This window comes from Oryzias latipes, chromosome 13, assembly GCF_002234675.1.
Source record: "Oryzias latipes chromosome 13, ASM223467v1".
In the NCBI taxonomy this organism is placed as follows: Eukaryota; Metazoa; Chordata; class Actinopteri; order Beloniformes; family Adrianichthyidae; genus Oryzias; species Oryzias latipes.
Window position 1 is genome coordinate 13,660,650 of NC_019871.2, and position 23,198 is coordinate 13,683,847.

Genomic DNA, 23,198 nt, shown 5'->3' on the forward strand with positions numbered 1-23,198 from the left:
AGGTTGTCTCAGCCTTTGCAGAAATGCTTCAATAGGCAGGGAGGACCCATTTTCATGAGCATCTTCTATGTTGGGTTCAATCTCAGTGAAAGAGCATTTGACTGCAGGTCAAGCAGTGCCCAGGTCAACACTGGATGCCCCCTCATTGTGAAACGTGAGCATTTCCAGTATCGAATCACAGTTGATGTATTTTCAGACCACTGAACCAATGCACTACATACTTCAAGGAGTTTTTTGAAAGAAAGCCTCTGACCAGTTACATGAATAAGACAAAATCAGGTGTACCCGCTTTCCACTGACAACTTATATTCAAAGATTCGCATAATAATTCAGTTCAACCAAAGACCACAATTCCTTTTAAATCTACTAACTCGAAGTGACATAGCATGCCCCTAATGTGTAGTACTCCAAGTTAGGGGGGTGAGGTCCCTTTTTTGGCACAGATTTTGTTGTGGGGGTATAGCTCAGCGGTAGAGCATTTGACTGCAGATCAAGAGGTCCCCAGCTCAACTCTCGGTGCCCCCTGCTCATTTTAAACCTCAGGATTAAAATACTAACATCTCCATTAAAATTGTAAAATTTCCCTCAATCAATACACCACTTCAAAGACTTTATATTAGAGCAAGCCACTCCACATTCAGACAAATTCATGTGTACATGTTTGACATTCAATCTATACATTCGCAATTTCAAATAAAATTTAAAGAAAACAAAGACTACATGTCTCTTTGAATCCCCCAATTTGAAGTGTGGTAGGTTGTCTCAGCCTTTGCAGAAATGCTTCAATAGGCAGGGAGGACCCATTTTCATGAGCATCTTCTATTTTGGGTTCAATCTCAGTGAAAGAGCATTTGACTGCAGGTCAAGCAGTGCCCAGGTCAACACTGGATGCCCCCTCATTGTGAAACGTGAGCATTTCCAGTATCGAATCACAGTTGATGTATTTTCAGACCACTGAACCAATGCACTACATACTTCAAGGAGTTTTTTGAAAGAAAGCCTCTGACCAGTTACATGAATAAGACAAAATCAGGTGTACCCGCTTTCCACCAACAACTTATATTCAAAGATTCGCATAGTAATTCAGCTCAACCAAAGACCAGAATTCTTTTTAAATCTACTAACTCGAAGTGACATAGCATGCCCCTAATGTGTAGTACTCCAAGATAGGGGGTGAGGTCCCTTCTTAGGCACAGCTTTTCTTGTGGGGGTATAGCTCAGTGGTAGAGCATTTGACTGCAGATCAAGAGGTCCCCAGTTCAACTCTGGGTGCCCCCTGCTCACTTTAAACCTCAGGATTAAAATGCTAACACCTCCATTAATATTGTAAAATTTCCCTCAAACAATACACCACTTCAAAGACCAATTATTAGAACTTGCCACTCAACATTCAGACAAATAAAACAAATTCATGTTGTACATGTTTGCTATTCAATCTATGAAGTCGCAATTTCAAATGAAATTTAAAGAAAACAAAGACTAGATGTATTTTTGAATCCACCAATTTGAAGTGTGGTAGGTTTTGTCAGGCTTTGCAGAAATGCTGCAATAGGCAGGGAGGACCCATTTTCATGAACATCTTCTATGTTGGGTTCAATCTCAGTGAAAGGGCATTTGACTGCAGGTCAAGCAGTCCCCAGTTCAACACTGGATGCACCCTCATTGTGAAACGTGAGCATTTCCAGTATCAAATCACAGTTGACGTATTTTCAGACCACTGAACCAATGCACTACATACTTCAAGGAGTTTTTTGAAAGAAAGCCTCTGACCAGTTACATGAATAAGACAAAATCAGGTGTACCCGCTTTCCACTGACAACTTATATTCAAAGATTCGCATAATAATTCAGTTCAACCAAAGACCAGTATTATTTTTAAATCTACTAACTCGAAGTGACATAGCATGCCCCTAATGCAGAGGTGGGCACTGAGGGCCGCATTCCTGCATGTTTTCCAGCATACCCTGCTCTGGCATGTTCTAATTGGCTGGACACACCGGAAGCAGGTAATCAGCCATGAGTAGGGCAAGATTATTGGCTGGACACACCTGAACCAGGTAATCAGCCATGAGTAGGGCAAGACTATCTGGAAATCTTGCAGACACACCGGCCCTCGAGGCCTGGAATTGCCCACCCCTGCCCTAATGTATAGTACTCGAAGATAGGGGGGTGAGGTCCCTTTTTTGGCACAGCTTTTGTTGTGGGGGTATAGCTCAGTGGTAGAGCATTTGACTGCAGATCAAGAGGTCCCTAGTTCAACTCTGGGTGCTCCCTCATTGTGATACATGAGCATTTCCAGTATCAAATCACAGTTGACGTATTTTCAGACCACTGAACCAATGCACTACATACTTCAAGGAGTTTTTTGAAAGAAAGCCTCTGACCAGTTACATGAATAAGACAAAATCAGGTGTACCCGCTTTCCACTGACAACTTCTTTTCAAAGATTCGCATAATAATTCAGTTCAACCAAAGACCACAATTCCTTTTAAATCTACTAACTCGAAGTGACATAGCATGCCCCTAATGTATAGTACTCGAAGATAGGGGGGTGAGGTCCCTTTTTTGGCACAGCTTTTGTTGTGGGGGTATAGCTCAGTGGTAGAGCATTTGACTGCAGATCAAGAGGTCCCTGGTTCAACTCTGGGTGCTTCCTCATTGTGATACTTGAGCACTTCCAGTATCAAATCAGTTTACTTATTTTCAGACCACTGAACCAATGCACTACATACTTCAAGGAGTTTTTTGAAAGAAAGCCTCTGACCAGTTACATGAATAAGACAAAATCAGGTGTACCCGCTTTCCACTGACAACTTATATTCAAAGATTCGCATAATAATTCAGTTCAACCAAAGATCAGTATTATTTTTAAATATACTAACTCGAAGTGACATAGCATGCCCCTAATGCAGAGGTGGGCACTGAGGGCCGCATTCCTGCATGTTTTCCAGCATACCCTGCTCTGGCATGTTCTAATTGGCTGGACACACCGGAAGCAGGTAATCAGCCATGAGTAGGGCAAGATTATTGGCTGGACACACCTGAACCAGGTAATCAGCCATGAGTAGGGCAAGACTATCTGGAAATCATGCAGACACACCGGCCCTCGAGGCCTGGAATTGCCCACCCCTGCCCTAATGTATAGTACTCGAAGATAGGGGGATGAGGTTCCTTTTTTGGCACAGCTTTTGTTGTGGGGGTATAGCTCAGTGGTAGAGCATTTGACTGCAGATCAAGAGGTCCCTAGTTCAACACTGGGTGCTCCCTCATTGTGATACATGAGCATTTCCAGTATCAAATCACAGTTGACATATTTTCAGACCACTGAACCAATGCACTACATACTTCAAGGAGTTTTTTGAAAGAAAGCCTCTGACCAGTTACATGAATAAGACAAAATCAGGTGTACCCGCTTTCCACTGACAACTTCTTTTCAAAGATTCGCATAATAATTCAGTTCAACCAAAGACCACAATTCCTTTTAAATCTACTAACTCGAAGTGACATAGCATGCCCCTAATGTGTAGTACTCCAAGTTAGGGGGGTGAGGTCCCTTTTTTGGCACAGATTTTGTTGTGGGGGTATAGCTCAGCGGTAGAGCATTTGACTGCAGATCAAGAGGTCTCCAGTTCAACTCTGGGTGCCCCCTGCTCACTTTAAACCTTAGGATTAAAATGCTAACATCTCCTTTAAAATTGTAAAATTTCCCTCAATCAATACACCACTTCAAAGACTTATTATTAGAGCAAGCCACTCCACATTCAGACAAATTCATGTGTACATGTTTGACATTCAATCTATACATTCGCAATTTCAAATAAAATTTAAAGAAAACAAAGACTAGATGTCTTTTTGAATCCCCCAATTTGAAGTGTGGTAGGTTGTCTCAGCCTTTGCAGAAATGCTGCAATAGGCAGGGAGGACCCATTTTCATGAGTTTCTTCTATGTTGGGTTCAATCTCAGTAAAAGAGCATTTGACTGCAGGTCAAGCAGTCCCCAGTTCAACACTGGATGCCCCCTCATTGTGAAACGTGAGCATTTCCAGTATCAAATCACAGTTGACGTATTTTCAGACCACTGAACCAATGCACTACATACTTCAAGGAGTTTTTTGAAAGAAAGCATCTGACCAGTTACATGAATAAGACAAAATCAGGTGTACCCGCTTTCCACTGACAACTTATATTCAAAGATTCGCATAATAATTCAGTTCAACCAAAGACCAGAATTCCTTTTAAATCTACTAACTCGAAGTGACATAGCATGCCCCTAATGTGTAGTACTCCAAGATAGGGGGGTGAGGTCCCTTCTTAGGCACAGCTTTTGTTGTGGGGGTATAGCTCAGTGGTAGAGCATTTGACTGCAGATCAAGAGGTCCCCAGTTCAACTCTGGGTGCCCCCTGCTCACTTTAAAACTCAGGATTAAAATGCTAACATCTCCATTAAAATTGTAAAATTTCCCTCAATGAATACACCACTTCAAAGACCTATAATTAGAAGAAGCCACTCCACATTCAGACAAATAAATCAAACACATGTGTACATGTTAGCCATTCAATCTATACATTTGCAATTTCAAATAAAATTTAAAGAAAACAAAGACTAAATGTCTTTTTGAATCCCCCAATTTGAAGTGTGATAGGTTGTTTCAGTCTTTGCAGAAATGCTGCAATAGGCAGGGAGGACCCATTTTCATGAGCATCTTCTATGTTGGGTTCAATCTCAGTGAAAGAGCATTTGACTGCAGGTCAAGCGGTCCCCAGTTCAACACTGGATGCCCCCTCATTGTGAAACGTGAGCATTTCCAGTATCAAATCACAGTTGACGTATTTTCAGACCACTGAACCAATGCACTACATACTTCAAGGAGTTTTTTGAAAGAAAGCCTCTGACCAGTTACATGAATAAGACAAAATCAGGTGTACCCGCTTTCCACTGACAACTTATATTCAAAGATTCGCATAATAATTCAGTTCAACCAAAGACCACAATTCCTTTTAAATCTACTAACTCGAAGTGACGTAGCATGCCCCTAATGTGTAGTACTCCAAGTTAGGGGGGTGAGGTCCCTTTTTTGGCACAGATTTTGTTGTGGGGGTATAGCTCAGCGGTAGAGCATTTGACTGCAGATCAAGAGGTCCCCAGCTCAACTCTGGGTGCCCCCTGCTCATTTTAAACCTCAGGATTAAAATGCTAACATCTCCATTAAAATTGTAAAATTTCCCTCAATCAATACACCACTTCAAAGACTTAATATTAGAGCAAGCCACTCCACATTCAGAAAAATTCATGTGTACATGTTTGACATTCAATCTATACATTCGCAATTTCAAATAAAATTTAAAGAAAACAAAGACTACATGTCTCTTTGAATCCCCCAATTTGAAGTGTGGTAGGTTGTCTCAGCCTTTGCAGAAATGCTTCAATAGGCAGGGAGGACCCATTTTCATGAGCATCTTCTATGTTGGGTTCAATCTCAGTGAAAGAGCATTTGACTGCAGGTCAAGCAGTGCCCAGGTCAACACTGGATGCCCCCTCATTGTGAAACGTGAGCATTTCCAGTATCAAATCACAGTTGACGTATTTTCAGACCACTGAACCAATGCACTACATACTTCAAGGAGTTTTTTGAAAGAAAGCCTCTGACCAGTCACATGAATAAGACAAAATCAGGTGTACCCGCTTTCCACTGACAACTTATATTCAAAGATTCGCATAATAATTCAGTTCAACCAAAGACCAGAATTCCTTTTAAATCTACTAACTCGAAGTGACATAGCATGCCCCTAATGTGTAGTACTCCAAGTTAGGGGGGTGAGGTCCCTTTTTTTGCACAGATTTTGTTGTGGGGGTATAGCTCAGCGGTAGAGCATTTGACTGCAGATCAAGAGGTCCCCAGCTCAACTCTGGGTGCCCCCTGCTCATTTTAAACCTCAGGATTAAAATGCTAACATCTCCATTAAAATTGTAAAATTTCCCTCAATCAATACACCACTTCAAAGACTTAATATTAGAGCAAGCCACTCCACATTCAGAAAAATTCATGTGTACATGTTTGACATTCAATCTATACATTCGCAATTTCAAATAAAATTTAAAGAAAACAAAGACTACATGTCTTTTTGAATCCCCCAATTTGAAGTGTGGTAGGTTGTCTCAGCCTTTGCAGAAATGCTGCAATAGGCAGGGAGGACCCATTTTCATGAGCATCTTCTATGTTGGGTTCAATCTCAGTGAAAGAGCATTTGACTGCAGGTCAAGCAGTCCCCAGTTCAACACTGGATGCCCCCTCATTGTGAAACATGAGCATTTCCAGTATCAAATCACAGTTGACGGATTTTCAGACCACTGAACCAATGCACTACATACTTCAAGGAGTTTTTTGAAAGAAAGCCTCTGACCAGTTACATGAATAAGACAAAATCAGGTGTACCCGCTTTCCACTGACAACTTCTTTTCAAAGATTCGCATAATAATTCAGCTCAACCAAAGACCAGAATTCTTTTTAAATCTACTAACTCGAAGTGACATAGCATGCCCCTAATGTGTAGTACACCGAGATAGGGGGTGAGGTCCCTTTTTAGGCAAAGTTTTTGTTGTGGGGGTATAGCTCAGTGGTAGAGCATTTAACTGCAGATCAAGAGGTCCCCAGTTCAACTCTGGGTGCCCCCTGCTCACTTTAAACCTCAGGATTAAAATGCTAACATGTCCATTAAAATTGTAAAATTTCCCTCAATCAATACACCACTTCAAAGACTTATTATTGGAACAAGCCACTCCACATTCAGACAAATTCATGTGTACATGTTTGCCATTCAATGTATACATTCGCAATTTCAAATAAAATTTAAAGAAAACAAAGACTACATGTCTCTTTGAATCCCCCAATTTGAAGTGTGGTAGGTTGTCTCAGCCTTTGCAGAAATGCTGCAATAGGCAGGGAGGACCCATTTTCATGAGCATCTTCTATGTTGAGTTCAATCTCAGTGAAAGAGCATTTGACTGCAGGTCAAGCAGTCCCCAGTTCAACACTGGATGCCCCCTCATTGTGAAACGTGAGCATTTCCAGTATCAAATCACAGTTGACGGACTTTCAGACCACTGAACCAATGCACTACATACTTCAAGGAGTTTTTTGAAAGAAAGCCTCTGACCAGTTACATGAATAAGACAAAATCAGGTGTACCCGCTTTCCACTGACAACTTATATTCAAAGATTCGCATAATAATTCAGTTCAACCAAAGACCACAATTCCTTTTAAATCTACTAACTCGAAGTGACATAGCATGCCCCTAATGTGTAGTACTCCAAGTTAGGGGGGTGAGGTCCCTTTTTTGGCACAGATTTTGTTGTGGGGGTATAGCTCAGCGGTAGAGCATTTGACTGCAGATCAAGAGGTCCCCAGCTCAACTCTGGGTGCCCCCTGCTCATTTTAAACCTCAGGATTAAAATACTAACATCTCCATTAAAATTGTAAAATTTCCCTCAATCAATACACCACTTCAAAGACTTTATATTAGAGCAAGCCACTCCACATTCAGACAAATTCATGTGTACATGTTTGACATTCAATCTATACATTCGCAATTTCAAATAAAATTTAAAGAAAACAAAGACTACATGTCTCTTTGAATCCCCCAATTTGAAGTGTGGTAGGTTGTCTCAGCCTTTGCAGAAATGCTTCAATAGGCAGGGAGGACCCATTTTCATGAGCATCTTCTATTTTGGGTTCAATCTCAGTGAAAGAGCATTTGACTGCAGGTCAAGCAGTGCCCAGGTCAACACTGGATGCCCCCTCATTGTGAAACGTGAGCATTTCCAGTATCGAATCACAGTTGATGTATTTTCAGACCACTGAACCAATGCACTACATACTTCAAGGAGTTTTTTGAAAGAAAGCCTCTGACCAGTTACATGAATAAGACAAAATCAGGTGTACCCGCTTTCCACCAACAACTTATATTCAAAGATTCGCATAGTAATTCAGCTCAACCAAAGACCAGAATTCTTTTTAAATCTACTAACTCGAAGTGACATAGCATGCCCCTAATGTGTAGTACTCCAAGATAGGGGGTGAGGTCCCTTCTTAGGCACAGCTTTTCTTGTGGGGGTATAGCTCAGTGGTAGAGCATTTGACTGCAGATCAAGAGGTCCCCAGTTCAACTCTGGGTGCCCCCTGCTCACTTTAAACCTCAGGATTAAAATGCTAACACCTCCATTAATATTGTAAAATTTCCCTCAAACAATACACCACTTCAAAGACCAATTATTAGAACTTGCCACTCAACATTCAGACAAATAAAACAAATTCATGTTGTACATGTTTGCTATTCAATCTATGAAGTCGCAATTTCAAATGAAATTTAAAGAAAACAAAGACTAGATGTATTTTTGAATCCACCAATTTGAAGTGTGGTAGGTTTTGTCAGGCTTTGCAGAAATGCTGCAATAGGCAGGGAGGACCCATTTTCATGAACATCTTCTATGTTGGGTTCAATCTCAGTGAAAGGGCATTTGACTGCAGGTCAAGCAGTCCCCAGTTCAACACTGGATGCACCCTCATTGTGAAACGTGAGCATTTCCAGTATCAAATCACAGTTGACGTATTTTCAGACCACTGAACCAATGCACTACATACTTCAAGGAGTTTTTTGAAAGAAAGCCTCTGACCAGTTACATGAATAAGACAAAATCAGGTGTACCCGCTTTCCACTGACAACTTATATTCAAAGATTCGCATAATAATTCAGTTCAACCAAAGACCAGTATTATTTTTAAATCTACTAACTCGAAGTGACATAGCATGCCCCTAATGCAGAGGTGGGCACTGAGGGCCGCATTCCTGCATGTTTTCCAGCATACCCTGCTCTGGCATGTTCTAATTGGCTGGACACACCGGAAGCAGGTAATCAGCCATGAGTAGGGCAAGATTATTGGCTGGACACACCTGAACCAGGTAATCAGCCATGAGTAGGGCAAGACTATCTGGAAATCTTGCAGACACACCGGCCCTCGAGGCCTGGAATTGCCCACCCCTGCCCTAATGTATAGTACTCGAAGATAGGGGGGTGAGGTCCCTTTTTTGGCACAGCTTTTGTTGTGGGGGTATAGCTCAGTGGTAGAGCATTTGACTGCAGATCAAGAGGTCCCTAGTTCAACTCTGGGTGCTCCCTCATTGTGAAACGTGAGCATTTCCAGTATCAAATCACAGTTGACGTATTTTCAGACCACTGAACCAATGCACTACATACTTCAAGGAGTTTTTTGAAAGAAAGCCTCTGACCAGTTACATGAATAAGACAAAATCAGGTGTACCCGCTTTCCACTGACAACTTCTTTTCAAAGATTCGCATAATAATTCAGTTCAACCAAAGACCACAATTCCTTTTAAATCTACTAACTCGAAGTGACATAGCATGCCCCTAATGTATAGTACTCGAAGATAGGGGGGTGAGGTCCCTTTTTTGGCACAGCTTTTGTTGTGGGGGTATAGCTCAGTGGTAGAGCATTTGACTGCAGATCAAGAGGTCCCTAGTTCAACTCTGGGTGCTTCCTCATTGTGATACTTGAGCACTTCCAGTATCAAATCAGTTTACTTATTTTCAGACCACTGAACCAATGCACTACATACTTCAAGGAGTTTTTTGAAAGAAAGCCTCTGACCAGTTACATGAATAAGACAAAATCAGGTGTACCCGCTTTCCACTGACAACTTATATTCAAAGATTCGCATAATAATTCAGTTCAACCAAAGATCAGTATTATTTTTAAATATACTAACTCGAAGTGACATAGCATGCCCCTAATGCAGAGGTGGGCACTGAGGGCCGCATTCCTGCATGTTTTCCAGCATACCCTGCTCTGGCATGTTCTAATTGGCTGGACACACCGGAAGCAGGTAATCAGCCATGAGTAGGGCAAGATTATTGGCTGGACACACCTGAACCAGGTAATCAGCCATGAGTAGGGCAAGACTATCTGGAAATCATGCAGACACACCGGCCCTCGAGGCCTGGAATTGCCCACCCCTGCCCTAATGTATAGTACTCGAAGATAGGGGGATGAGGTTCCTTTTTTGGCACAGCTTTTGTTGTGGGGGTATAGCTCAGTGGTAGAGCATTTGACTGCAGATCAAGAGGTCCCTAGTTCAACACTGGGTGCTCCCTCATTGTGATACATGAGCATTTCCAGTATCAAATCACAGTTGACATATTTTCAGACCACTGAACCAATGCACTACATACTTCAAGGAGTTTTTTGAAAGAAAGCCTCTGACCAGTTACATGAATAAGACAAAATCAGGTGTACCCGCTTTCCACTGACAACTTCTTTTCAAAGATTCGCATAATAATTCAGTTCAACCAAAGACCACAATTCCTTTTAAATCTACTAACTCGAAGTGACATAGCATGCCCCTAATGTGTAGTACTCCAAGTTAGGGGGGTGAGGTCCCTTTTTTGGCACAGATTTTGTTGTGGGGGTATAGCTCAGCGGTAGAGCATTTGACTGCAGATCAAGAGGTCTCCAGTTCAACTCTGGGTGCCCCCTGCTCACTTTAAACCTTAGGATTAAAATGCTAACATCTCCATTAAAATTGTAAAATTTCCCTCAATCAATACACCACTTCAAAGACTTATTATTAGAGCAAGCCACTCCACATTCAGACAAATTCATGTGTACATGTTTGACATTCAATCTATACATTCGCAATTTCAAATAAAATTTAAAGAAAACAAAGACTAGATGTCTTTTTGAATCCCCCAATTTGAAGTGTGGTAGGTTGTCTCAGCCTTTGCAGAAATGCTGCAATAGGCAGGGAGGACCCATTTTCATGAGTTTCTTCTATGTTGGGTTCAATCTCAGTAAAAGAGCATTTGACTGCAGGTCAAGCAGTCCCCAGTTCAACACTGGATGCCCCCTCATTGTGAAACGTGAGCATTTCCAGTATCAAATCACAGTTGACGTATTTTCAGACCACTGAACCAATGCACTACATACTTCAAGGAGTTTTTTGAAAGAAAGCATCTGACCAGTTACATGAATAAGACAAAATCAGGTGTACCCGCTTTCCACTGACAACTTATATTCAAAGATTCGCATAATAATTCAGTTCAACCAAAGACCAGAATTCCTTTTAAATCTACTAACTCGAAGTGACATAGCATGCCCCTAATGTGTAGTACTCCAAGATAGGGGGGTGAGGTCCCTTCTTAGGCACAGCTTTTGTTGTGGGGGTATAGCTCAGTGGTAGAGCATTTGACTGCAGATCAAGAGGTCCCCAGTTCAACTCTGGGTGCCCCCTGCTCACTTTAAAACTCAGGATTAAAATGCTAACATCTCCATTAAAATTGTAAAATTTCCCTCAATGAATACACCACTTCAAAGACCTATAATTAGAAGAAGCCACTCCACATTCAGACAAATAAATCAAACACATGTGTACATGTTAGCCATTCAATCTATACATTTGCAATTTCAAATAAAATTTAAAGAAAACAAAGACTAAATGTCTTTTTGAATCCCCCAATTTGAAGTGTGATAGGTTGTTTCAGTCTTTGCAGAAATGCTGCAATAGGCAGGGAGGACCCATTTTCATGAGCATCTTCTATGTTGGGTTCAATCTCAGTGAAAGAGCATTTGACTGCAGGTCAAGCGGTCCCCAGTTCAACACTGGATGCCCCCTCATTGTGAAACGTGAGCATTTCCAGTATCAAATCACAGTTGACGTATTTTCAGACCACTGAACCAATGCACTACATACTTCAAGGAGTTTTTTGAAAGAAAGCCTCTGACCAGTTACATGAATAAGACAAAATCAGGTGTACCCGCTTTCCACTGACAACTTATATTCAAAGATTTGCATAATAATTCAGCTCAACCAAAGACCAGAATTCTTTTTGAATCTACAAACTCGAAGTGACATAGCATGCCCCTAATGTGTAGAACTCTGAGATAGGGGGTGAGGTCCCTTTTTTGGCACAGCTATGTGCTATCTAAGAAAGCCTCTGAACATTCAGACAAATCACACAAAATTATTCTGTGTTTAATCTATACATTTTAAATATCAAATCAAGAGGTCCCCAGTTCAGCTTTTACATCTTTTCTTGTAGGTCCAGCATTTACACCATGTACACCTCAGAATAATACCTGCATGATTGAAAAACAATACAAAACACATTTAACCCTTCTGCCATCATAGGCTACGTTCACACTGCAGGGCTTAATGCTCAATTCGGATTTTTTGAAAAAATCTGAATTGTTTGCTAGACCGTTCACATTTCCAAGTAAATCCGAACTTTTGTGATCTCCAGTGTGACCGTGACACGACCCAAACGAGACCCGCATGCGCAGAAGCCAGAAGAATACTCAACGGTGAACGACGTCACTTGTTTGCGGAGCGGATGTCAACAACAGTGTTGTCAAAGCGGAGCTCTTTTTGCAATATTAAATTTATTTTCACGAAGGAGCAGCACAATTACAATCTTCTCATTTTAAGAAGGCAATGGAGTCTGGATCGTCTGTACCCACTGTTGTGGAATGGAAATGTGTATGTGTTGGAGCCGCTCGCCCGCGTGTGTGCAAGCGCGTGCCGCGATAGAGAATAGGGGGGGGGGGGGGGAGTGTGTGCGCGCATTCATGTTGTGTGTTACGGAGGACGGTAATAAAAGAAGGTTTCCCCCAAAATAAATGCTATGGACTCTTTATTAACCCGTTCTGGAGAATCTAAGGATCAGAACAGGGAGGAGGATCGCCTCGGGTCCCCCTTGAGCACGGTCAAAGGGGAGAAAGAAAAAAAAGTTATCGCGGTAAAGGTTCAACACCACGCTCTGCCATTTTATCTGGAAATTTTTTCAAAAACCGCCCAGTTGCAATAAGAGCCCTGGAGTTTGGCCTGAAAAGAGCGATCAGCCCAAATATTTATCCAATCGGGGATCTCGCTTCCCTTCCACTGACTGATCTCAGCAGCATCGTCCACCATGGTTGATGTTTACGTTCTCGTTCCCGCCTACTTTAACGCAAAATGATGACGTTTGTTGCGTGTCGATGACGTACAGTTCGGAATCAAGTCGCCTGGCCGGTCAGACGGCGGTCGCAATTCAAAAGAACGGCTACAATTCGGAATCAGGACGGCAAACCCACGGGGCCTGGGTCCCAATTGAAAAGATCGGATCTGTGTCATTCAGACTGTCATGAAAAGGTCGGAATTGGGCCGCTTAGGGGGAAAAAATTCGGAATTGGGTCGTTTCAGCCTGCAGTGTGAACGTAGCCTTAGATTGACGTGTTCTCCATACCATGACAAAGGTGGATAAAGGTGGAAAGATTTCATGTAATCCATGGACACCAGTTTTAGATCACAAATCATTGAAGAAAAAAGGTTCAGAGCACTGTCTGGTGGGTCTAGATGACCCAACTCCCAACATCAAAGTGCCTAGGATAGCACAAGGGTTAAGTATTCTTAAACCTTGAAAGATCAAAACTAAAACATGTATTTCATTTTGTTTTGCTTACAATGACTTTATTTTCTTTATAAGAAAAAGGTTAAAAATTGTTCATCAAATAAAACAGAAAGATTTTTTTAAACACAAGAAAACTTCATATTCCAGATGGAAGTAATTAAAAAAACAGGAAGTAAAACGAAGTGTGGAGTTTCTTTTTTAATTTAATTTTATTAATCAGTGCACACCCAGAGATGCAGACATACCAATACTGCCCCAATAAGTTACAATTAAATAAAAAGCATGGAGTTAACCTCTCAAAGAAATCATGTAACAAAGAATTTCCTGATAAACACCTTCTGTAGTCAGTGCAACAGACATCTTTCAAGCTAGATTACGTTTGCATAAACACTCTCCTTACACAGAAAATAAACAGCGGTCACAGACTGGAAATATGAAGAAAACACTTTAAATCTGAAAACAATAATAAAATTTAGCTTGTGACAAAAGGCAAAAAAAGGGTGCCTTTGTGTTTTTCAAAACTTTTTTTAAAGTATCTCGTACACTACTAGGGTGTCAAAGGAGCTTTAAAATGCTGCGAAAAAGAAAAGTGCATCAAACGGAAATCTCATCTTCATGAGAGGAGTGGTCAGCTTATGTCAGCAGAAAAACATCAGCACTTATATTTTCCTACATTGTTGAATTGTTCTTGGAAAGCAAAGATGCAAGAAACTGCTTCATCAGTGTCCACTTCAAAGAACGTTCTACTGTAAATATTACAGGGTTAATGACATGTTTACTGTCACCGAATAGAAAAATAAAATGACTTCTGTACATCTAACTTGTGACTGGTGGAGAGGTCAGGCGTGACAGCAGCTCCGTCACAGGATTTGTCTAAATAGATTTATTATTTGGAACGAAGCACACATGCCCTCCCTCATGCACTAACACTTCACATCCATACACTCCTTCCACCCAAGAGTATTTTATTTTTTTAAGAGGAAATTTGCTTCACCATAATTTAGATTTTTCAATCATCCTGAAGAATTATTGCCTTCTACTTTACTGAATATTTGGGAGGCAGTTCAATTAAAGATCTGGTTCCGAATGTTGGAGGATTGCTATAAACCATTAAAAAAAAAAGAAAAATGTAACAACAACGCAGTCTGTGAGGTTCTGAAGATGAACTTCCAAAACAGATCTGTTCTGGAGGAGCTTAGAGTTAAAAGAGGATGTGAAGGGGATGCTTTTTTTTCTTTTCTGGATGACATATTGACTTTTCTTTAAAAAAAAAAAATCTTTACCGAGTCTAATGAACTCCAGCTCATGAAGCCATTCATAAGAAAACAAAACATATTCGATTTCTAGCACACATTTTAGATGTGAAACAGCAGAATAGAGATGGTCAGTTAAGTTCATCGTCCTCTTTTAACCCTAAGGAAGCAAGTCAGTGCTCTAAAAGAAAGCTGCCTTCAAGGCATTAAAAGCAACAGACTAAAAGAAGACGTTGGATGATCAGCCATGACTGAATGCCTCCAAGGGGGGGGGGGGTTAAAGAACAGGGGAGTAAAGCTTCCACAGGAGTGGGTTTGGAAGTGGTCATCTTAACCAGCAAACACTTGAGGTTGCAGCGGCGGGGGCAACAGCTCATTCTCAACGTTCTCAGAGTCAATGGCTGAAGGCGCTGCGGGCGCTGGCTCACTTGCCGCGGTTCCAGCGGGGGCTGGCGTGCCCGCTGGAAAGCTCTCCAAAGCGCTCTGCACCTTCTGCTCCACTTCATTAGTCCAGTCGATCAGGTCATTTTCCAGCTGCCGAGCCCCCTTTCTGACGTGCTCCTCCCGTTTGTCCAGCACAGAGAGGTCGGCCTGGTTGTGGACCTGAGTGAGAGCGGTGCTCCCCGAGGAGGAGGAGGAGGCGCCACGGGTCTGCAGCCAGTTGGGGGATGCCTGGCCCGACATGTAGAGTTCGAACTCCTCAGAGCTCAGATTCAGAGACTGGGCATCCAGCTTCTCGATAAATGCTACAGCACAGCACTGGGGAGAGTCATTAGGAGAGTCACTGATGGGAACATTCTAAAAATATTATAAAAGAATAATAATTAAAAATTAGAAATCAAAAACTTTTATTTCTAAAAATAAAGATCCTGGGCTGAAATCCCCTTCAGCAGAAGCAGCTACTTCTTCTTTTCTTAAAACTGTTGCATTTGTGCTTCTATTAAAAACAGTAAATATTTTCACCTATATCTTTGGAAATGTGTTTTTATTGGAACATTTTACCACACACTGTGGTGATCTTTTAACCGGAATTGCGAAAAAAAACCAAACTCAGGTTTGACAAATGTCCTTTAATTTCTAAGCTGCTTCTACTTTTGTGAGGATTTCTCTTATATTTAAGATATATTTAAATAATTTTTAATAATAAGCAGTTGAAATGTAACCACGGTGGCCTTTGGGTCAATGTTCCAGTCTGTTGTGAAGAACTGAAAACTTGTTTTTTCACATCTCACGCGTTGGATTCGCCACTTCCCATTCATCTACTTCCCTTTTTTCAAACCTCCTGTGAGAACTTTTGATTTTCTGTGGTCACTAATCCCATTTTGCTGTGGCACAGAAGTGAGAAACAAAGCTACAAAATGTTTTGCATGTTATAAGCTCACATTTTAGTGTGCTAAAAGTCTCACCTTATAAAATAAAATAAATATTTAAAAAAATATGAGATTGTGAATATGTAAAAGTTTGAATTGCTGTGCAAACTGTCTATCCATTTGTTTTTTTCATTTTACTTTTGTTTGTCTTAGCTCAAACTGCTTTTTGTTCTCTTTAAGTAAAAATGCCAATCAACTATAATGAAGTAAATCAAAAAATCTAGACTCTCATTAATATAAACATGTTTTAGCTGTATGTAGCTATATCCCATGTATTCTTTCAGGCCATGCCTTACAAGCAAGTGAAATTCACATCTAACTTAAAAACTGTTGCTTTACTCACTAGGTTAGTGAAGTAATACCCGTCCTCTCCGCTCATGAGTCTGCTGGGGTTGCAGAAACGGGTGATGTACTGGATGTTGGACTGCAGCCGTGGGGGGTTTGCTTTCAGGACAATGTAAATGAGCGTGGGCAGGAAGTCGTCTGCAGACGCCGCCTCTTTCTTGCTCACTTTGATGGCATTAAAGATGTGCTTACTGCAGCGCGTAATGCAGGCCAGCTTTTCTTTGGGCACCCACTTGGAATCCATTTCAATCACATCTGGAATGAGTGCAATAATTAGTGCAGCTCATTGTTGATGAGGTGAGAATGTTTTTTTCTGTGGTATTTCTACCACAAACTCACCAGTGATGGCTTTTACTACACGGTCAGATACTTCAGGGATGTCCTCATCCACAGGAACACAGAGCATCTCGATGGTGACCCAGTGCAATGATCTGTAACAGCACTCAACCAGTTCAGTCAGACTAATCTGAGCTTCCTATTTTTATCTACAAGATAGGAAATTGTTGTCAAACCTGATTCTCTTCTGAATGGCCAGGTCTTTCTTCTCATCGTCTGTGCTTTCAGGACAGAAGACTGCTTTGTAAAGACGAGTCATCATGTACTTCTCCACTTCGTCCATAACACTCTCTACGTGATCCGAGGAACCTGGCAGAGAAAGGAGGCGGTTAAACTGGGACGCAGCGTCTATTTGGGTGTGATTCTTTCTGAGGCCAAACAGGAGGTAGTGCCTTTGAACTGGGCCTGAAGGCGATCCGAGAGGTTCTGGTAGAAATCCTGAACACATTCTGATAGCTCATCAGCTCCCATATCCTAAAACAAAAAAAGAACATTCGAATTCAGGCAATAATAACAATCATCGTATTATTTGAATTAGCCAAAATAATCGACATATTGTTTCTCAGTATTGATGTTTTAAAGTAATCTGGGTGAAAAAAACTATTCATGTGGCAATAGTAAGGTGTCTTTTTAGTTTTAGAAGTTATATCTAAGGATTTTAAGACCTTTTTAAAAACACTTAAAGTCTCACTTTAGACCATATATACAAATAAAATAGAACACACAGCTAGAGTCTGCAGTTTCTGGCTCTACACATGTGATTCAATCACAATGAGCACCATTGAAGTTTCAATGTGTTTTGGCAAACTGTAGTTTGCTTTATTAAGATTTTCATGCTTTATTAAGATTCTCATGCATGCTGGAAATGTTTTTTTTTTTAGTAACAGGAAGTCACATCACGTTGAGGAGAAATTATTTAATACCCAATCTTTAATTTATGTAATATTTTAAGGCGTCATTTTATTCATATGAATTGAATTTAAGATCTTTTAAGACTTTTTAAGGATCTGAGGCCTTCCCGAATAAATTGTGGTCACTCTGGCTACGTTCACACTGCAGGGCTTAATGCTCAATTTGGATTTTTTGAAAAAATCCGAATTGTTTGCTAGACCGTTCACATTTCCAAGTAAATCCGAACTTTTGTGATCTCCAGTGTGACCGTGACACGACCCAAACGAGACCCGCATGCGCAGAAGCCAGAAGAATACTCAACGGTGAACGACGTCACTTGTTTGCGGAGCAGATGTCAACAGTGTTGTCAAAAGCGGAGCTCTTTTTGTAATATTAAATTTATTTTCACGAAGGAGCAGCACAATTACAATCTTCTCATTTTAAGAAGGCAATGGAGTCTGGATCGTCTGTACCCACTGTTGTGGAATGGAAATGTGTATGTGTTGGAGCCGCTCGCCCGCGTGTGTGCAAGCGCGTGCCGCGATAGAGAATAGGGGGGGGGGGGCAGTGTGTGCGCGCATTCATGTTGTGTGTTACGGAGGACGGTAATAAAAGAAGGTTTCCCCCAAAATAAATGCTATGGACTCTTTATTAACCCGTTCTGGAGAATATAAGGATCAGAACAGGGAGGAGGATCGCCTCGGGTCCCCCGCGCTTGAGCACGGTCAAAGGGGAGAAAGAAAAAAAAGTTATCGCGGTAAAGGTTCAACACCACGCTCTGCCATTTTATCTGGAAATTTTTTCAAAAACCGCCCAGTTGCAATAAGAGCCCTGGAGTTTGGCCTGAAAAGAGCGATCAGCCCAAATATTTATCCAATCGGGGATCTCGCTTCCCTTCCACTGACTGATCTCAGCAGCATCGTCCACCATGGTTGATGTTTACGTTCTCGTTCCCGCCTACTTTAACGCAAAATGATGACGTTTGTTGCGTGTCGATGACGTACAGGCCGGTCCAGGGCTCGACATAGCCATTTGTCCGCTGGCCCGGTCCTGTTTTTCGAGCAGTGCGGACCACAAGACTTTACTTTTCACTTGCCCGCTCGGGCCACTAAAATATCTAACGGTTTATATATTCCTCACCTTTTTCAATAAAGTAAATTTTGCGAAAACGTGTAGATTTACCTCGTCTTCATAATTTAGTTTTTCTGCTAGTCCTGTGTTCAGACTTTAAGGGTTTCTATGGGAAACCTTTGATCACTTCTCCTTCTCTCCCGCCTGCGCGCGCGCAGCTTTCACTGCCGAGCACCACGCGGCACGCGCTCACTACTTTTTTTTTTTCAAACTTTATTGAATGTAACAATTCAATACAAAACAATGTTAAACAGCAACAACGAAGGCACAAGCCAGTGGGTTATTATTACATTTGATTATAAATCCGACACCGTCACTGAAGAGAGACTGAAGCATGTCAGAGATGTGGAAGACATGGCAGGAATAGATAGGAATATGTTGGATGGAGTAGTGGGTATAATTAGTAGTATGGACAGCAAGATATTTAATGAATGCATTGAAGATGAAACTGTATCCACTAAGCTTTAAGCTGAATGTCATAGAATCAAAGGCAACTCCAAATACCTGAATCTCAGACTCAAATGCAGTAGAATGTTAAACTACTTAATTTAGTTTTTCTTTACAACACTGTAAGCAGTAAGTATTTCTAGTTAGCTGAATGATCTCAGTTAGACCTCCACAATATGAGGAAAACTCGCGATATGCAATATCAGAGATTAAAATTGCGATAACGATATAATTTGCGGTATATAAACAAACAGCAAAATAACCAAATAACCATTCCCAGTTTAAAAATTATACTCCAAATGACCCTCGTTGACATAGGTTACAAACATCTAACATAACAGGGCTCCATCTGATTGGTCAACAATGTGAAGGCGTCCATCCGATTGGTCAAATGCATTGAGGGATTTATTTGATTCGTTAAATGGTTCAAGCTGCCATTAGATTGTTTTAACAGATTTAAGGTTTATGATTTATTGCGATATTTGCCGTTAGAAGCACCATGAAAACTTCTGAACTAGTGTTACCTACTACACTGCAGTGCTCTCTTCAAAACATCTGAAACAGACTAGAGCAGATTTAAGTTTGATATGGTCTATTTTCAGTCATTGAAAAGTGTAGAAAAATAAGTGATGTCACCAGAATGCACCAAATTGCACCATATTAAAAGTTTCCGGGGGGGCATGCCCCCGGACCCCCCTAAAGTTGCAAGCACCTGAGGAGCGGCGGGTCCCGCTATGCGCGGTGTCGGGCCAGTAACTTTCAGGCAGGGCCAGTAAGTTTCAGAAACTACTGGCCCTGTGGGCCAGTGCAAATTTCTGGGCTATGTCAACCCCTGCGGTCAGACGGCGGTCGCAATTGAAAAGAACGGCTACAATTCGGAATCAGGACGGCAAACCCACGGGGCCTGGGTCCCAATTGAAAAGATCGGATCTGTGTCATTCAGACTGTCATGAAAAGGTCGGAATTGGGCCGCTTAGGGGGAAAAAATTCGGAATTGGGTCGTTTCAGCCTGCAGTGTGAACGTAGCCTCTGTGCAACACAACTTGGAAATGAAATCTAAATTAAAAAATTCTGAACATATCCCTTACATCCTAAATTGGGATTCCTAACATTATTCCCCAGAATGTTGTTGGTAAATAAGGAAAACTTGGCCAGAAGTGAATAATATTAAGAGAAATAAAGTTGTGATTAACGGTGAAAACAGCAGATTAAAAATAAATAAATAAATAAACTTTGTAGAACTTCTCACACTAGCTTAATGTTTCTCTTTCAAAACCAAAGAGAAAGACTCTTGAGAGTTTAGGAAGACAGGAAGGAGCAGAAAACCCCCCAAAGAAATTAGGCAAATGTGTGAGTTAACAGAAAATATTAGCAATGTCTGCATTTGGAAAATACAAGATTGTTACTAAATAAATGAGGTGAACAGAAGCAGTTATAGTTTTAAAGCAGTCAATACGTCCTCCCTGTTGCTCATTTCACTTCACTATCAACCTTTCAGGCTAAAACGATTGAAAGCTTGGATGTGAGCAGCTTACCTGCTTATACACCATGCCCTCAGTAAAGGCCCGACACTGTTTGAAGATTTCTCGGCCGGACTTTAGGGGCTTGAGAAAATCAATGAACTCTTGTGTTGCGCGCTCATCTTCCAAGCAGGAGTGTCTCCTTGTTGAGGAGCTGGGACTTGGGCCTGAATGAGCATCAAAAGGAGCAGCGTCTGGTGGAAACATTACATATTAATTTTAAGCCACACATGTGCTGCCTTCATATCTGTGCTGCCTTCTAGAATCACTTTTAAAATGAACTCATCAAGCTTTTTTTTTTTTACACAAGATGTACCTTTTTTTGGTGGTGTTTTTGTGGAAGGAGTAAAAAACTTTGTAACTGTGTGGACTTTGCTAGACTTTTCCTTATTTTTTCTTTCTTCAAATTTGTTAAAGGGAGTGACTGCAGCCTGTGGCTGGCTCTTTTGTTGTCTATTTGCATATGCTTCTTCCTCTTCTCTTTGGAGTCTGTAAAAAACAAAAGAAAAAGAATTCAAGCTTTTGTATCAATAGGCTGAAAAACAGATCTGAGCCAACATCATAAAGAAAAAAAGCAAGCACAAAGTTGTAGTTTGTAGTTTAAAATTTGAGCTATTTAGAAAAGTAGACACTGATATTTTAATATATTTTAGTAACAAAAATGTTTTTCGTCAGCTTTAAATGTAGCAATTCAACATTTAAACTACAAACTTTGCATCTTTGTTTAAACATCAAATAACCTTTATTTATAAAGCACTGTTTACATGTCTGTGCTTTACATTGTACACATTTATACTTTAAATCATATGTTCTGTGCAAATAGATTGTTTCTCCTAAAAAAACTTGGAATAAAAATGTAAAACATTTATTAGAATTTCAGTGGAATCATAAGTCAACAAAAATCTAATTTAATAGTACTGTCAAATGTGACAGGAGGCCAACACACCTCTCTGCTAGAGCCCAGTCCTCTTGAATCTGCCTCTGCTTCTCCTCTCGCCAGCACTTGGAGCAAAAGCCTTGCCAGGCTGCGTTGCCATAAAACCCGCATCCTTTTTTGCAGAGCAGCTCCGATTGGTCCAAGTGGATCCCGCGTCTCTGGATTGACATCCTTCAAGTTATAGCACATATGCTGGAAGATCGAGGGACATATATATTTGAATCTGCTGCAACAACAAGGCTTCAAAAACATCTGCTTTACTGAAACCACTAATCAAACGTAATCTAATTATCACTATAACAACACACGACTTCTTAGCTTGCTTCAAGCTTATACCTCGAAAGTATTATTATGATACTTAAATTAAACAACAGTAAATGTGACGCCAGTTTTCCATTTAACAAACATACCATGATGAATGCTAACATGATCATGTACCAATTCTCACGTTACCTTTAAATATGTTGTTTTCTAAACAAAGACGGTCATATCCTACTATCATCGATCGGTTTTTATAAAGTTATAACTTAGAATTTGCGATGTAAAGTACTTGTCATCCATCATAACTCTAATCAACAAGCGAAGCTAATCAACAACTGCGACTCGTCTCGAGCAAATCTAGCAAAGCAAGCTTCAAGCTAAATAATTTGCCATATTGGCGTTCAAATTACTCATGTTGGTAGAATGAAGGTACTGATAGTTATAACTTAACGTGTATTTACATTTAGATCAATCAGCTATGAGGTAATGTTATCCTCCTTTCCTCCTCCGTCACTTGTTGGTTTTGTTTACATTAGCTACGGCAGCTAGCTTCGTCCTAAAGCCATTTTGTCTGTCAGTACTTCCTTCTTCGCTCAACTGTCTGTTCTAACAGACACAGTGCACAGACGCTTCAGTTAGTGTCGCCATCTACTGGAGATTATCTAAAACTGCAGCCTCCATCTTGGATGAGTCACCACCTCCTGGTTTATACTTCACTGCAAAAAACACATTTTTTTTTGCCATAATTAACTAGCATTTAGTATGGCTGAAATTTGTGTTGATTAAAAAAAGGATTAAAAAAAATTCTAATAAACAAAACAAAAGGAATGCAGACATCGCCAGAAGAGCAAGTTACTTGAAAAAGCTGGGGAAAATTCAAGGAACCTGGGTAAAAGACAGTCACATTTATGCCAAACTCTGTGACTCCCCTGAGCAGTCCAAGGAGGAGAAATGAGGAGATGAACTCTACTTTCCATGGCTTCTAAAAAGACAACACTTTTTCTTCAACAGTCACCTGCAACCACAACTCTCAGAGAGATCTGAATGGTGAGCAAACTGACCTTAAAATATTCAGTGATAATGACAACAACCTTCAAGACATCGACCCTGATTTATTCTTTTCCACTGTTAATATGGACTGCAAATATCACAGCATAGATGAGTTCAAAAACTCTTTTAACCAAGAAGAAAAGCTGTCAATTATTCACTTTAACAGCAGAAGCATCTATACCAACCTTTGAATACATCA

At 40.8% G+C, this 23,198-nt stretch overlaps 1 protein-coding gene and 4 non-coding genes across 5 annotated transcripts; 4 read left to right on the forward strand and 1 right to left on the reverse strand.

Moving 5' to 3' along the window:
- Nucleotides 1–1,206: 1,206 nt before the first annotated feature.
- On the forward strand, nt 1,207–1,278 carry trnac-gca. The gene has a single exon. It is a non-coding gene; the product is annotated as a tRNA-Cys (tRNA).
- Nucleotides 1,279–4,330: 3,052 nt separating this feature from the next.
- trnac-gca lies at nt 4,331–4,402 on the forward strand. The gene has a single exon. It is a non-coding gene; the product is annotated as a tRNA-Cys (tRNA).
- Nucleotides 4,403–8,107: 3,705 nt separating this feature from the next.
- On the forward strand, nt 8,108–8,179 carry trnac-gca. The gene has a single exon. It is a non-coding gene; the product is annotated as a tRNA-Cys (tRNA).
- A 3,052-nt stretch (nt 8,180–11,231) lies between these two features.
- Nucleotides 11,232–11,303, forward strand: trnac-gca. The gene has a single exon. It is a non-coding gene; the product is annotated as a tRNA-Cys (tRNA).
- A 2,345-nt stretch (nt 11,304–13,648) lies between these two features.
- Nucleotides 13,649–22,554, reverse strand: LOC101174364 (rab5 GDP/GTP exchange factor). The gene is made up of 9 exons (XM_004075371.4): nt 22,411–22,554; nt 21,698–21,880; nt 21,068–21,240; nt 20,767–20,945; nt 17,155–17,236; nt 16,939–17,071; nt 16,766–16,857; nt 16,425–16,681; nt 13,649–15,470 (listed from the first exon to the last, which is right to left on the reverse strand). The coding sequence occupies exons 2-9, from the start codon at nt 21,856–21,858 to the stop codon at nt 15,042–15,044; spliced, it is 1,506 nt and encodes a 501-aa protein (XP_004075419.1). The 5' UTR covers nt 21,859–21,880; nt 22,411–22,554; the 3' UTR covers nt 13,649–15,041.
- Nucleotides 22,555–23,198: the final 644 nt, after the last annotated feature.